Genomic DNA, 16,501 nt, shown 5'->3' with positions numbered 1-16,501 from the left:
GAGGAAAGGGCATGTTGACTCATGTTGAAAGAAGACTCAGATTTTTCTGGGGTTTTTATAAACTCTCATCTGCCCTGCATTGGGAAGACACAGCTGTAGAGCACAGTCAGTGGCCTCAGGTATCACCTATGTGGAACCCCCACATATTGGTATCTGCTCCGAGGAGAGCCTTGGAGGAGTGTAGGGCAGAGGCCAGCTGATGCTCATGCGGCCTCTGGCAGGTGCACTGTGTGGTCTGGAAAGGAAGAAATTGGAAGAAAAAGAAAGGAGTAAAAAGTAGAAGAGAGGGAGAAAGGTAAGGAGAAATGAGAAGAAAGAAAATAGGCAAGAGTACGCGTAGTGTGGAAAGATGCAGTGTCACGGTGGTACGTGATTTGGTTACTTGGCAAAAGTCCACCATGGTCTTCAGGCTGAGAGAATTATGGTTGACCCTTGAACAACTCAGGAGTTACGGGCATTGACCCTCCTCCACAAAGTCTGAAACCCAAGTGTATATCCAGGGTTCCTCTGTATCCGCAGTTCCACATCTAAAGATTCAACCAACTGTGGATCGTGCAAAACCGTAAAATTTACTATTTAAAAAATCCGCATATAAGTGGACCCACGCAGTCCAGACCCAGAACACCAGTGATGTTCAGGGGTCACCTGTAATATGGAAGACCAGGAGTTCATGGAAGACCTGGTCTCTCTGCCCACTGTTTATCCCTCTTTTCCTGTAGGAGTGTGGGGTATCCTTCTAGTGGATATTTCTGTCTAGCAGTACATCTTTGAATTGTGTATTCTGTAATTCTCCACTACTTTTTATTTCAGACTAATATTAGGGAGACAGAACAATAAAATCTCATTATTTATGAGAATAAGTAAACATAGCGCAGTGACTCAGCAAACATTTCAGGAGTATTTTCTATATTTCAAGCCCTGTGGGAGACACACACTCTCTTTTGGGGAAACAGGCAAATAAATACATTATTACAAACAATGGTATCATTGCTATTGAAGAAATAGGCCCCTGTTGCTATGGGAATGTAGAACTGTTTGAGTGAGTCAGGGAAATCTCCCTGGAAGAGGTGACATTTGAATCTACTCCTCGCTGGTCTTAGAGAGGTTCCCAGCAGATATGCCATCCACAGGCTTTAGTGCTACCTTATAGAAGCTTCAATCTGCCAAATCTTTTCTATACAAAATGATTTCAGTTTTTATTTTCAGTAAAAACCTTCTGCATTGGAATGAGAGTTCACTGAATTCAGTCTTCATATGTTTTCGTAGCTAAGTGGTGTGTGCTCAGTTGCTTCAGTCATGTCCGACTCTTTGAGACCCCGTGGACTGTAGGTTTCCAGGCTCCTCTGTCCATGGAATCTTCCAGGCAAGAATACTGAAATGGGTAGCCATTCGCTTCTTCCCTACCCAGGGGATCTTCCCTATTCAGGGATCAAACCCATGTCTCCTGCATTGCCTGCACTTCAGGCAGATTCTTTACCGCTGAGCCATCAGGGAAGCCCCAGCTAAGTGGTAGGGTTAGTTGATTTTTCAGTCAGTTTTGAAATAAAATCTAAAATGTTATCTGTGTGATATGGAACATGTTCTCTACAGGGCAATGTAAATAACTTGTCTCAGTTAAAAACTCTGCTTAAGATGCTTCTTTCCATGGGATCCAAGAGAATTCTGATGAAACCATTTAATGCGAGATTAATGTGGGTTTTTGTCTTTTTTGCTCTCTTAAGCTTTTTACATCGGCATGATGAAGCATTCTCCACTGAACCCCTCAAGAACAACGGCAGAGGAAGTCCTCTGGGCTTTTACCATGTGCAGAATGTAAGTCACGTGGACATTTTTTGCCAGGTGTATTACAGGTTGGTGGTACCCCGAAGCAGCTGGTGCGAGGCAGGCATCATGTACGGGCTCCCTTTGGCTTTCTCAGCCGAAGAAGGATGATTATCCGAGCTGCTATGCAGGGGGAGCTCTGTGGCGAGAACAGACAATGGAGGGAGCAGCCAGGGCCCTGAGCTCATCCTCAGTGGACAGAGCAGCCAGCATCTTCTCTGAATGACAGTGGGCCTGTGCATAGCACTGGGGGTTGGTCTGCCAGTAAATTCTTTGTCATTGAATTGTGAGTTGTTTTAGTGTTTCCGTCCTAGAAAAATAAGCATGTTTAATATGAGTTTTGTTAAAGTTAATATGTTCTTTAAACGGTAAGAAACATAACACTGTTCGGTTGCAAATAATGTAGAAACTGTGAAATTCTTTTGTAGCTAAACTAAGCTTCAGAATCTTTTTTCCTTTCAGTTGATTCGATGATTAATCCTTTAATGCCCCTTACAACTCCCCCGTAAGTGGAATAAGAGAACAGACCTTCCATCTCTTCTAGAAAGATTTACTTAACCCCATTCAAAAGTTTTCATTCTCATCACAAGAGCTAACATTCACTGAGAGCTTATGTTGTATCAGTCATTGTTAGAGGTGCTTTTTCTGTCTTAATTGATTTAACCCTTTCTTTTATGCCACATACTGTCATAATCCCCATGTTATAGTTGAGATAACTGAAGCACAGCAGTTGAAGTCACTCACCAAGGTTACCAAGCTAGGAGGAGGCAGAAGTGGGATTGAACCCAGGGAAACGTGGCTCTAGCATCCAGGGTCTTCACAGCTATACAGGAAACAGTCTCATTCTCTTGCTAACCATAGTCCACTCTCTAAAATACAAAAGGGGGACTCCCTTGTGGTCTAGTGGTTAAGACTCCACTTCCACTGCAGGGGAAGTGATCCCTGGTCCAGGAACTAAGATCCCTCGTGCTGTGCAACTTGGCCAAAAAAATTAAAATAAGAAAGGACAACTCCAAAAATGGAATGAACAAGCACAAAACATAGTTTTCTTTTTTATGTTTAATTGTATAAACATTAGCATGACTGTATATGATCAATATTGATTGTCTCCTGTGTACAAGGACCATGCCTGATGCCACTGTGTGGGGGTGAGGGGGACACTTAGATGAATCACAGGGGATTATGCCTCCGAAGAGTTTAGAATTATGATAGGAGAAATAAAATGCGTGTTTATTTTATGTGCAGTTTATAAAAATAGTAGTACAACTTATGGACATATTCGAAAGCTATTCTTGAAATGCATTGGGAGTGGGAGAAGGGAGAATTATTTCTACTAATGGAAAGAGAATTCTATGTTACATTCTTTGTTGAGGGTGGATGGTTGGATGGACAAAGAAGGTTGGGGAGCTTCCTGAAGGCTGTAGTATAAATAAGAAAAGGTGGGTCACTCTTGGCCTTGTACCTGGCACATAGTTAGCAGTCCCAGTTTTCATATCGTTGTTGCTGTTTGGTCTGGGCCTTGAAGTACAGGGAAAACAGGGACAGAGAAGTGGGAAGGCCTCCTGGGCAGGGCTGCTGTCTGGGCCCACCCTCAAAGTGGAGGAGAGAACAGGTGAAGGGAGCAGCCGATGCAGTCCTCATACTGACTGAAGGACGCAGAGGGGCTGGAGGTCAGTTAGGGTAGGTGGTGGAACGCCTGGAGCTTGGTCAAGTTGCTGTAGAAGGAAAACCAGAGAAGAGCCCATCTCTTCTGATATGAGAGGCCTGCAGAGTAAAGTACCCAGCACATACTGAGTACTCAAAAGTGCCTGAGTGCTGTTTGCTGCAGACATGCCTGAGTGCTGTTTGCTGCAGACATGTGCATTTTCCTGTAAAAACTCTTACCCTAATCGAGCTTGGCTCTACTTCTTACTAGATTGCAGTGGAGGTTACCGAATCATTCGTGGACTATATCAAAACCAAGCCGATTGTGTTTGAAGTCTTTGGGCATTATCAGCAGCACCCACTTCACCTGCAAGGACAGGAACTTCACAGGTTTGGACCAAATGAGCACAGATTTTTTTGTTGTTGATATTGTTGTTGTTATTGTTACTTGCTGGAAAGAAAGAAATCTTTTGAGGGATTAAGATAGGTAAGTGACAGTTTTATATATTGTCCTATGTTTCCTTTTTAGAAATGTTACCATCTTTCTTCTAAGCCACCCAGTCACTAATTGTAGGAGGAGCAAATTGAGTTTTGCCCAGGGGGCCTTGAGTACCATCTTCTTGTAGGAAGAGACTTTGAATAGGATAAAGTTGAGGTAATCAAGACATAACGTGGAAATTGTGTAAATTATTCCTAACCACCTAGAACTGCATGGAGCATAGAGTCACTGTGAAACGTGTGTCTGAGTTGAGACACCAGAATGAGGGAGGAGACCATGATGGGGACTCTGGGATGATGGCAGAGTGTCAGTGTTAACAGAAAAATTTTCTTATTCGTTAGGTAAGACTTAAAGGGGACTTCTCTTAAAATGTCTTAGCCTCAGTTTTACTGTGTGGGAATATATCTGATATCTGATAATGTGCTAGTGTTGAAAGTACATGTGATCTGCTTCTAAATGGGATTTATACATGCCATTAGTATTAGCACGGGGGTCCTTTTAGTCTTGAAGAACTTTCATCTTCCTTTGCAGTCCACCCCAGCCGTCTCGACGATTCTTCCCTCCGCCCATGCCGCTATCCAAGCCAGGTGAGTGCCAGCTGGGTTCTTTATATGCTGCATGACTTTTCAGGTAAAAAGTCATATTCAAATTCCTGCTCAACATCTGTGCATCCTGTGTGTTCCAGTATCTAGCAGGACCTAGAATTGTTGGTGAGAAACTCTAGGGCTCTATCCACTCTGGCACTCTGGTCTTGTTGAAGATTTTGATAAACTCCCTGCTCCTCAGCCTCTCTGCTCTGTGTGTAACCCCTTTAACTTCAGTGGCAGGCATTTTTTTTGCATGTTAGATTTGTTCTGCATGTTCATGTATCTTGTTTTGACTTTTCTTTGTTTATTTTCATCCTTTTTCCTCATTGCCCACTTGCCACATTCCCCCCCACCCTCTGCTCATTCTCCACCTCTGTGCGCCTTACCTCCATCCTGCCTTCAGACCATGAGAGAAAGATTGAACTGATCCGATTTCTCGTATCTGACTATGTGAATGTGCATGTGTTGGACACATTTTCTGAGCATGCCAACGTGCTTGCCTCCTCCGCCATTGCCACCTTCCAGGATGGGGCTGACCCATCACCGCCTTTTCTCTTTCTGCCAGTTCCCAGCTGCCAGCCTGAGAGGGTACCTAAACGAGATGGTTAGTAACTAAATTAGCTCTGCCTTAGATGTAGAACCATCCTCAGGGGCCAGTCCCAAAGCCTGGCTCTCTGTGCAGGAACCACGGATGTTTCTGTTTGCTACTTGACCTGAGTGTAGAGTTCACCACATGGTCAAGGTCATGTCACATTTCTTTCAGAGAGATTTTTAGGAAGTACCTTCTTTGTTTATGCCCTTTTCACATCATGGGGTGGGGGCGGGGGCTCCTTAGGTTTGTTGGTTTGGATTCTTTGCAGTGGTATTATTAATTTGAAGGATTTTTTAATAGTAGATGGCTTTAAAAAAAAATGCTTCTGGTTTTGCTTTCTGACCCTTAGACGCACACCGATAACCCCCGGTTACCGTCTTGAGTAGCATCATCACCAACTCACCTGGAATTCAGCTAGGGTGAATAATGCCAACAGGCCATGCATAGTGCTGCAAGAGTCATAAAGCCCCTTTAGATTCATTGCATCAGTGGTTTCTCGCAATATCTTTTCAGATAGCTAATATTATGATCTTTATCTTAGAGATGAGGAGACAGACTCCCAGGGGTTAACTGCCTCAACCAGAATTTCAAAGGTAGTTAGTGGTCGAGTGATAATTAGATCCCAGGTCCCCAGACTCTCACACCGCTGCTCCCAGATTCAGAGCAGAGAACCCTCTTTGAATCGCCAAGATTTCAGGATTTCTATGTAGTGTTTCAAAATGCCCACCTTGTAGAATCTGACATTCTTGGAAGTACTAGGGTTTTGGTTAATGTATTTCATCAGTACAGATAAGGACATGGAATTTACATTTGAAGAAAATGGGTAACAGATCATTTACAGAATCCTGTATCTACAAGTTAGACCCGTGGTTCCCAGACTTGTCCATACACTGGAATCACCTGGGGGGCTTCAAACCTCTCAGAGGACTGAGCCCCATCCCTGGAGATTGTTCTTTAATTGGCCTGTGGGATGGCCTGGTCCATCTTTGAGATCCCCAGGTGATGCTCATATGCAGGAGGTTCAGGAACCACTGGGTTAGGGGACAGGTGCTCCCCACACCGGAGAAGGTAATGGCACCCCACTCCAGTACTCTTGCCTGGAATATCCCATGGACGGAGGAGCCCGGCTCCAGTCCATGGGGTCGCTAAGAGTCGGCCACAACTGAGCGACTTCACTTTCACTTTTCACTTTCATGCATTGGAGAAGGAAATGGCAGCCCACTCCAGTGTTCTTGCCTGGAGAATCCCAGAGACGGGGGAGCTTGGTGGGCTGCCATCTATGGTGTTGCACAGAGTCAGACATGACTGAAGCGACTTAGCAGCAGCAGCAGCAGCTCCCCACACGCACCACACACAGCGAGACCCTCCCCACATTGTCTCTCCCACATTGTTATGTGCTCTGCATGCTGCAAATGTGAGAGCCTCAGGAAGGTTTTTTAATGGTTTTGTGAGCACATTTATGCTGCACAAAGCCTGTGTTCTCATCATTGGATATTTTGTTGAGAAGGAGAGAGGGAGAAAGATGCTGACCCTCTGTTTTCCTGTTCCCTGAAGTTAGAGGTGCACATAGAGTTGATTAAGTGTCTCTGGGTCTCCTGCACTGAAATCTGTCCCCTGATTCTTGCTGCCTTTCCCAAGTGTGTCCTTGAAGACTGACATTGGAGAAGCTTGTACCTTTGCAGAGTAGACTTGGACCACATGTTAACATTTTCCAAAAACTTTTAAAAGTTCCAGCCACCAAGTTAAATACCATGAGCAAAACCAGCCTTGGCCAGAGCATGAGCAAGTATGATCTTCTGGTTTGGTTTGAGATCAGTGAACTGGAGCCTACGGGAGAGTAAGTCCAACTTCCTATATTTTTAAATATGACAATTTTGCAAAATTAAAAAATGTAATTTTGAGTCTCTTTGTCTTCAGGTTCACAAAACGTCACATTCTAGTTTTGAACTGAATTTTAGGGGTGTTTACTCTTTGAATCAGATGTTTGTCAGAGAACTACCTAGTATTGTAATTTACTTTTTTAAAAACTATTTTCTCATTTATTTCCTCATAGAACATACCATATTCTTATTCAAATGAGAAAATCTAGGCTCAGAGAAATTAAATAATATGACCAAGGAAGCAGTAAGGTGGGGTTTGAACTCAGGACTGTCAGCTTCCATAGGACATCTTCTTTTATTTCCACGTTTTGTAACAGTAAACAATACTTACTGAGTGATTTAACTTCTTGTTAGCAGGAGCATGGAGATTGGCACTTTGTTACGAGGGAAGACAACCTACATATTGGGTTTTATCAGCAAACAAGCAAAGAGAGTCAGAAGCATATTGTGCACCATGGGGCCAGAGACTTATATCCACATCTCAGGGGCTTAGGGGACAGAATATTTCCATAGACCAGGGTTTCTCAACCTCTGCACTGTTTGGGGGCAGATGATTCCCTGTGGTTGGGGGCTGTCCTAAATGTTACAGGTATTTAACTGCGTCCCTGGCCTCTACCCATAAAGTGCCAGTAGCCCTTCCCTCCAGTTGTGGCAATAGACATTGTCAGATATCCCATGGGGGCAGAATCACCCCCAGTTAAGGACTTTTGGCTCCAGTCAAAATAATCAGCATTGGCTTACTCTGAGTTGTTGTGTTAGACTCAGTGGCAAATGTAATCACTGTTTATACTTGTCTCGGAAATGCTTTTGAAAAACACAAAAGAGATCCCTCTCCTGAAACAGAGGGAAGAGGCTATATCAGTTAAAGGATAGGGGATAAATGTTATCTTAACGATCCTCTGCTTATCATGCCGGGTACCACCATCACAGTTACCTCCAGGAAACATTTATTGAGTTCCTGCTGTGTGTGAGGTTTGGCTCTATCGATCCTGTAGTATTCAGCAGAAGTGACATTACTTTAAGGAATTTGACTTTCTGTAGACAGATCCATAATGTGATTATAACTTGCATTATGATGGAGAAGAAGTTACAGTAAATGGTTTCCACTGAGTTAATTGCTTTCTGATTCTTAAAAATCTGAAGTTATCTCTTCCTCATCTCCTGACACTTGCCATGACAGTAATACATTATTTATAGAGTATCTGTTAGACAGGGAGCTGGGATGGAGCCAAATGCAAATGACTGTGTGATTATATGTCCACTCCAGATGATGAGAAGGACATGGGATTGGAGTTTAGGAAAACAGAAACCACCGAGGGGCAGCACGACCAGGGAGGACCTTGCAGGTGAAGCTGCAGTTAGTTATTAGCACAAGCATCCATCTAACCTCTTTCTTCCCTATTTCTTTTTTTACAGGTATATCCCAGCCGTGGTGGACCATACAGCAGGCTTGCCCTGCCAGGGGACGTTTTTGCTTCACCAGGTACTAACGAAGGAGCCAAAAAGGGCCTAGAAGGGAACAATAAAAAGAGTTAGAATAAGAAACAGGCCTCTGTTTCTCTGCCTTTTTATCTTCATTTGAAGGGAATTTGGAGGTTGGGAGACTTTGCCCTATCCTTTCCTTAAAGTTTCTCAAACCTTGGCTTTTGTGTATAAATACACATATTAAAAGAGCTATTTTGAAAGAATTTGTTTAATTCAGTTAGAATGTATGCTGCTCCCCTGTGGTTTATGCCATTTTCACTCTGTGATGTTAAGAAACTCTGCTTTCACAGCCAGAAGATTTTAATGGAGATAGAGAAGTAAGGTTTCAGTGGACTGAAAATCCAGTCGTGAAATGGAGGTCCCTCTTTGGCAAATGGAAAGTAGTTTTAATCAGTGCTCAGAAGTGCTTGTGAATCAGATGGGCTCACTCTGGGACTTACAGTCTGGGCAGTGGTTCTTGAAGCTGTATCAGCACCTGGCTCTTCCTCAGTCCCTCACCTGTGTCCCTTGATTCAGAATAACAGTGTGGACAGCACTTCCCATCTCTCTCCATACCTCCCCTTCTTGCCACCACCACACCAGACGATCCAACAAAGGGCAAACAAGAGGAAATAAGAGATGGCCCCAGCTAAATTGCAACCCTGCTCCATTACCTAGGGCATCCAGCGGAGGATCACAGTGACCATCATCCATGAGAAGGGGAGTGAGCTCCACTGGAAGGATGTTCGTGAGCTGGTGGTAGGTGAGTACATTTCTTCAGATGAGGACGGAGCCAGGCTTTTTTAGAGATGTGATTGGTCCCTGTTTGGAGCACAGGGAGTATGTGGAAGACTGCACTGGAGAACATGACCATCAGAAGAGAGACTTTGAGTCAAAAGTACCCTTGTTTCCCAGCTCCCTTCATAGGTTATGCAACTGCCAGTATTTTTCTCAAGGACTATGGGAGTGGTTCTGTGCCGAAGGCCCCAGAGAAGCCTCTGCTCCTTGTGCGCTTGTGATCTAGTGAGGAACAGCGTGTGTATGTGTCCAGAGCTGTTTGAGGAGTGAATACCAAATGAGGACAACTGAAACAGACCTGTGCTAGGAGAGTGGACAACAAAAAAGATCCAAGAGGACTGGGTTAGCTGGTAGGAGATGCTCTGAGTAGATTAGAGAGAAATTGGAGGGTTTTGTTTGTTTTTTTTGCAAGCATTTGGAGTTAGTCAGGAATGTCTAATGAGCAAATGGCTAGAAACCTATGGCCAGAGAGGAGAGACAGAACTGAGGTCCCATGAGAGGAAAAGATTGAACCAACAGCATCAGCTGTAGAATGAGAGGCTAAGGCAGGAGCCTGACCCTGTTTTTACCATGGACCCATTTGGCAGAGGTGAAGCCTCAGAATTACATTTTTAAATGTAGAAAATAAAGTACTTGGGATTACTAAGGGAATTAATAATATTGAACTGCAGTTGTTAAAAACTAAACAAATTTGTAACATAAGCTCTCTATTGATGTGTTAAATAAGCAGAGGGTCTAATTTGTATCATTTCAAAGTGGTAATGAGTGTCATATAGTTGACATTAGTGTGATAACGGAAACATCTGTGATTTCTGCCTGGGACAAAGGTATAAGTACTGCTCAGTCTACTGTGGTTTGTGCCCTCCCCTCCTTATGGAAGGAAAAACCAGTTTCAGTTAGAGGCTCCTGAAAATAAAGTTGTTACAGTTTAGCCTTTCTGAATTTTATGCATAAACCTCTTGGGTACCTACAGACCAAATTAGGGACCTCTGGAAGGATGGTTATATACTCTGTCCTATCCAGGACAGTGATTTTCAAGCTTTTCAAAATTAATTTTTACACACAAAAAAAGAAAGATGCTTTCTGGCCAGAATGGGTGGTGAGCAGAGGCAGCAGTTATTAAGGCTTTTCTGTAACCCTATGGCTTATTATTTTTTTTAAACAAGCATGAAGTGTGGCAGGTGCTTTCCTAAATGCTCTAAAAATGTTAGTTCATATAATATAACATAACATATAATATGATCATAAAATTCTTTAAAGGGCAGAATTGTTTTTCCCACTTGGCAGGTGAGGAAAGTGAGGCTCAAAGAGGTTGAGCGTGTGCCCAGGCCTCACAGAGAGTTAGTGTCGGAGCTGAGATTCGAACCCCGGCAGTCCTGCTCCAGAGACTGTTCTGAAACTCTGTGCACTGCTGCATACCCTAGTCTTAGTATTTGAAAACAGAATTGTGAGATGTTAAACAAGAAAGTGGTATAATGAAGACAGTGGCTTAAGAACATTATAGAAGGTGAGTGTGGGGTGGATTGACAAGGAGAGACATGAGAGCAGCTGGGAGACCAGTTAAATGACTGTTGCTTGTCTCTGATCAAAAGGGGATGAGCTTCCCCTGATGAGCAGGGCAGTGATGTTGGAAATAAAAGTCGAAATGAATATGAGAAGCTCTTTGAACAATGAATAAATGTTCACAGTTGACTGAATGTGGGATGTAAAGGGGAGACAGAATATGGAGAAGAAAAAAATAAAAAAATAAAAAAAAAGAATATGGAGAAGAATGGAAGACTGAGAATTCCCACATTAGACTTTGAAACTACAGTTAACCAAATGACTCTTCCGGCACCTGAAATTACACAGAGGTCTGACAGTCTCATTTTGGCTTAATGGATTACTGTTTTGTTTTGTTTTTTTTTTTTTAATTTTATTTTATTTTTAAACTTTACATAATTGTATTAGTTTTGCCAAATATCAAAATGAATCCACCACAGGTATACATGTGTTCCAATGTCCCCATGTCCTGGTTTCTTTCTTGTCTCTCTCAGGCCGAATCAGGAATAAGGCTGAGGTGGATGAAGCTGCAGTGGACGCCATCCTCTCCCTCAATATCATCTCTGCCAAGTACCTGAAGTCGTCCCACAACTGTAGCAGGTGGGCCACCGGGGCGAGTGATGAGTCAGCCCTGGGAGTTGATTACTTCACCATTAGATTCTTCATTCATTAATGACTCCCCACCTTCTCACTTAGACTCCCTATTCCTTCTCTGCCTATCCTGTTCTTCAGAAATAAATAACATAAACCATTGGAGATACTCATATGTTACTCCCAGAGAACAAAAATATTCTTCCCTTTGGGGAGTTTGAACGTTGTAGCACAATGTTAGAGAAAAAGCTGTAGCTGTAGCACAACAATAGAGAAAAAGCAGAAGAAAACTCAGCATGCCACCCAAGATTTTACATGTAGATTAACTATGGCTAAGACTAAATGTCTTCCTATGAAGTGATTGCTGGAGAAAGACCTCTCTCTCTTGGCCTTGGGTTTCATGGAAACCTGCTCTCCAAGGTGTAGTGAACTCTCTTGTGTTCATCTTTGCTGCTGCCAGTATTGGCTCAAGGAGTTTTGCTATTTCACTTATGCATTAAAGGCAATAAATTATAATAAACTCTTCTGACCAAGATTGGCTGCTATAGATAATGAATTTTAATTTTAAGCTAGTTACCTTCAGAATTCCATTTTTAATCAAATAATGACAGAGTGTATAAAGTACATAGCTATTCTGCTTTTCTGTATTGAACTATAAATAAATCTGCTGGGGTGCATTTCCCTCCCTGGGGAAGGAGTCCCCTCATTGTGCACAGAGGCTCTGTGTCTTTTTGAAGTGAGGTCTGGGGAACAGGAGTGGCTATGTGTTCTAATGTGGTTCGGAACACAACCTTCAAATTACGGGATTTCTCTGTGGTCTGTCTGCTCCTGAAAAGTTGCTTCTGTCTGTTGGCAAGCGGGAGAGGAAAAATAAGACAAAAACCAGAAGCAGAGTTAAAAGTTTGGGCCAGGGTTAATTTCTTTCCGTTGCTCCCTTGTGTTTCTGATTTTCATGGGAATGAGGAAAAGGAAGCAGATGTGTGTTTGCTTTTTTGCCTGTTGGAGAAACTGGCAGGGACTGTGGGCAGAAAGGGAAGGTGACTGAGAGGGGTGTACATATGGGGCAGGGGGTGGGGTGGCAGAAATAAAGCAGGCTGCTCTCATCTCCCTTGGCCTCTTCCCTGGGCAGAATCTTGAACAACACCATTTCTGTGAAGTTAGCATTAATCCCACACACTGTTCTCTCTGCTGCCAGACGTTTACAGAAAGTGTTCAGCTGGCATTCATCATGTTCTCCTTGCAACTGTGAGGAACATATCTTAACCCTCCCTGTGGTACTCGGTGAAAGATGGTGAAACATGGTGTTTCGTTGATGTGCTGGTTGTGCTGAACTTGCCTCCATTAGAGTAACCTTAACCAGTCCTTTGACTCATGCCTGGCAGTGGGTTAGATGTGTAGAAGATAAATTTGACTTTGTTTAAAGCAACTTACCTTGGCTTCTCCTTTGTTCAGCAACTGTTCTGCCCTTTGGAACTCAGAAAAAGTCGTGGAGGCTGGAATCTAGCCTACAAGGAATGGGGGACGAAAAGGCCTTCATTCCAAGAGCCCCACAGGGCCCTGCTTGGCATCACCACCACCATCAGGGACCTAGAGTCAGAATGACTGGCCAGGGACAACCTGGAAACTAACCCCATCACCCTAAAACCCGAGACTGCGAGCCATGTGGCAGAGCAGTCCTCCTGGGTTTCCTTACCCTGTTGCTGCCCACCCTGGTGCCCCTTCCCAATAAAATCTCTTGCTTTGTATTAAAAAAAAAAAAAAAAAAGAACCAACTTTATCTTTCCCAATAGAAGCTTAGAGTTAATTAATCAAAAAAGTTGCTAAAGTCAAGAATAATAAAAAGATACAGACTATAAACACTTGTTTTAAAGTATTTAAATGTACATAAATTTGTCAAGCTCTTGCTCTAGGGCCAAGGCCTTTTCTTTAATTGTAGGCTCATTTATTAGACTTCTGACTGTCTTTCTGACAAAGCCACACCCATAATTTATCATCTATAATTTTCAGTTTGGTGGAACTGGAAACTTATGAAGAAAATCACAGTGCAAAATCCTTTAAGCTTTTTATCATGTATCACTAAAATTTTATTTCCCTCTTTCTTTTACATTCATCTCACCCAAACTTAATTGAACAGCTGTTGTTTTAAACAACTCACCGTTATCAAGTCTTTTAAAGACATTTAGTTTAGTTTTCACACTTAGTTTTGTTTCACACTGAACAAAAATTCTTATTGCTCTCATGTTTCAGTGGTTTATCTAATATTTAATTAAATTAGATCATTGTAATAACAAACAACTGCATAGACAGGTTTGGGACCAAATACTACTGATACTTGAAAAGCACAAAACTCAGCTCTTTGGAGCAAATTGTCTGGGCCTATGCATGCATACTAAGTCGCTTCAGTCATGTCCAACTCTTGGTGACCCCATGGACTGTAGTCTTCCAGGCTCCTCTGTCCTTGGGATTTCTCTAGGCAAGAATACTGGAGTGGGTTGCCATTTCCTTCTCCACTGGGCCTATGAGCTACCTCTTTATTTTAGAATAACGCTCAATGAGAAATGGATGTCAGTCTTTACATTCAAGGGTTGTGAAGAGCATAAGTTCATGTGGTAAGTAGCTAAATGGAGTTTGGTTAAGAGAGCTTTTGTTCTTTCTCCCTAAAGGTTTAGTGTTTAAAGTTGAACTTACAGAGCTCCAGTTGGGTGTATTAAGTATACGTGATTAGAAGGTACTTGTGATACATTGATAGCAGAGTGCAGCTGATAAGAGCCATTGCTCCTTTTCTTCCCGGTCCTACATTTCTCTTACCTAATTGGTTTGGTTTTCTCATAACTCCACAGCAACTTCCTACCATTTCCAATAGTAAGTCACCTCCTAAAGGGATGTTAATCAAAACTGTCTCCCTTCTACGTCCAGCATTTCCTTAACACAATGACTCTTCTCATTGTAAGCCATTTATCAAACTGTGTCCCATGAAATTCGCTGTTATTTGTCCACTTGAATTCACTTTGCTTGTCAGCAAATTTGTGTTTTATATGTTTTTTTTTCTCTTCTCCTTTCTCTCTTCCCCTCTCTTTTTTCCTTTTTTAATTTTTTTGACTTTTGCTGTACTAACGAAAGTTTTTTCTATGTTTTTGCAGGCTCTTTCTTGATAAAGATATTCCTAGGTATTTTCTGTTTGCTTTTTTGCACATAAAGATTCTGTTTTATCAGAATGCTTTATGTCTTCTGTTGCTTTGACTGCTGTTGTAATTTAGTAGTTTTCCCCTATGTAAACCTGCACCTACCTAGGAATAGAGTGAGACCTCACTCTGCACCGTTGCGCCCTAGGCTTTTCTAATGCATGTATAGTTTCGCTTGTAGGTTCTTGAGTAATCTGTAGAGTTCATAATTATTTTCTCATTCCATTTAGTAAACCTGCTCATTTTATTTTTATGCCGTGTCAAGTTTTCCCTTCCACATTGCAAAGTAGAATGTTACTGCCTTCATTTCATATGGAATCTCAGGCTTTTGTGATTGTTAACCTTTTTCTTTGTTTTGTCCTGTGTAGTATCAGAGACCAGTTTAGTTATTTCGGTAGCTGAGTCCGTGAGAAATATTTTTTATTTTTAAACATTTCTCTTTGTCCTGTCAGGACTACTTGTCTCGTTTATTTTCTGCTTTTGGAATAGAAAAAAATTCCTAGTTTGGTAGTGAAGGAAATTGCCTCCCATCTCTCTTTCCATCTGGTTGAAGAAAGAAAACTGAAGGAAGTGACACATAACAGTATAGCCTAAATGGTTTTTAAGATGCATGTACACAAACACCCACACAGCACATAAACACACGCTGCTTTTGTCTAGAATATCTTGAGAGATCAACCTGGGGTTATTTCCTGACCACCTTAAAGCCATACAGGACAGCGTGCTTTAGGACTCAGCCCTGTTTCTAACCGCCAGTTCTCTTGCTCGCTTGAGTCCATTGGCATTACTCATGTGTCCTGGTTGTAGTTTGTATGACCTCTTCTCAAGAACTGCCACCCTTGGTGAGTGTTTTGGAAAAAAATGTGCAGCCGTAACTCCCAAGCACCAAACAAATCAAACCAAAAAAATAAAATAAAAACCACCTTTTTCTCCCCATCCCAATACAGGGAGATTTTAGTGATGTAAGAATTTTTCTATGTTAGCCAAGTTTCTATCAGAGAAATTTCTTCTTTAGGTTAAATGAAAACCAGACAACAGGAATGTGAAGAGGCTTTCTCACACACATTCAGAACACTTGCCTCATTTGAGAGGGAATCATGAACTGTAAATCCTGGCCCCAGGAAGCGCAAGTTCTGGTTCAATTTTTAATGAGTCACAGGTCCAGGCAGCAGGGCTAGGAATCACTGTCTGGTGTCTCCAGGGTAACACACACCGTCACCCTACAAAGGGGCTTTACTTGACCTCAGCACAGGCGGGCCCAGACTGCAGGGCCACAGGTAGGCCCCATTCCAGGTCCCTCGGCAGACTCTGGGACACAATAAAAGAGCCGTCTCAAGGACAGAGCCCTCAGGTGACTTCTGCTGAAGTAATGGATTCCACCACCCAACGTCAAAATTTGTCTTAAACCAAGCTAAAATTTAGATTCAATCAAAACAGGGCTCTGTGGGTCATAAAGGGCTCTCTGGTGAGCCCAGGGGCAGGGGAGGGGCTTGTGTTGTCCTCCGTGGTTGCTGTTTGGGTCCCTTGGTTGCTTCGTCCATCTTTGTCTTGCTGTCTCTCTGTTCCTTTGGTATCTGTGTAGAGAATTTTCTTGACCCTTATGCTCTACCTTAAGAGCTAGATCTTTGTAAGAGTATCATGTACAGCTGATGACCTTTGAACAACACGGGCTTGAACTGTGTGGGTCCACTTATGTGTTGATTTTTTTCAGTAGTAGGTACCACAGCACTCCGTGATCCGTGGTTGGCTGAACCTGCGGAGGCAGAACCTTGGATATCGAGGGCTTACTATAAGTTATACGTAGATTTTTTCTCTTTTTTGGCTGTTCTGGGTCGTCTTTGCTACGCAGACTTTGTCTAGTTTGGGCGAACAGGGGCTAGTCTTTGTTGCAGTTCGCGCTG

The 16,501-nt window shown here is 42.6% G+C and overlaps 1 protein-coding gene across 8 annotated transcripts in view; it reads left to right on the top strand.

Annotated features, from left to right (window-relative positions):
* The window catches only part of KIF1B (kinesin family member 1B), a 151,434-nt gene that overhangs the window by 117,077 nt on the left and 17,856 nt on the right, over positions 1-16,501 (top strand). For all 8 annotated transcript variants that reach the window (XM_019976020.2, XM_070768871.1, XM_070768870.1 and 5 more), the window contains 7 exons: positions 1,722-1,812; positions 3,737-3,855; positions 4,496-4,551; positions 6,872-6,980; positions 8,440-8,506; positions 9,166-9,250; positions 11,322-11,427. In XM_019976020.2, coding sequence (XP_019831579.2) covers positions 1,722-1,812; positions 3,737-3,855; positions 4,496-4,551; positions 6,872-6,980; positions 8,440-8,506; positions 9,166-9,250; positions 11,322-11,427 — 633 coding nt within the window. The remainder of the gene's footprint in view (positions 1-1,721; positions 1,813-3,736; positions 3,856-4,495; positions 4,552-6,871; positions 6,981-8,439; positions 8,507-9,165; positions 9,251-11,321; positions 11,428-16,501) is intronic.

This window comes from Bos indicus, chromosome 16 (genome assembly GCF_029378745.1).
Source record: "Bos indicus isolate NIAB-ARS_2022 breed Sahiwal x Tharparkar chromosome 16, NIAB-ARS_B.indTharparkar_mat_pri_1.0, whole genome shotgun sequence".
NCBI lineage: Eukaryota > Metazoa > Chordata > Mammalia > Artiodactyla > Bovidae > Bos > Bos indicus.
Note: the sequence above shows the minus strand (reverse complement) of the source record. Positions and strands in the feature narration are given on the sequence as shown.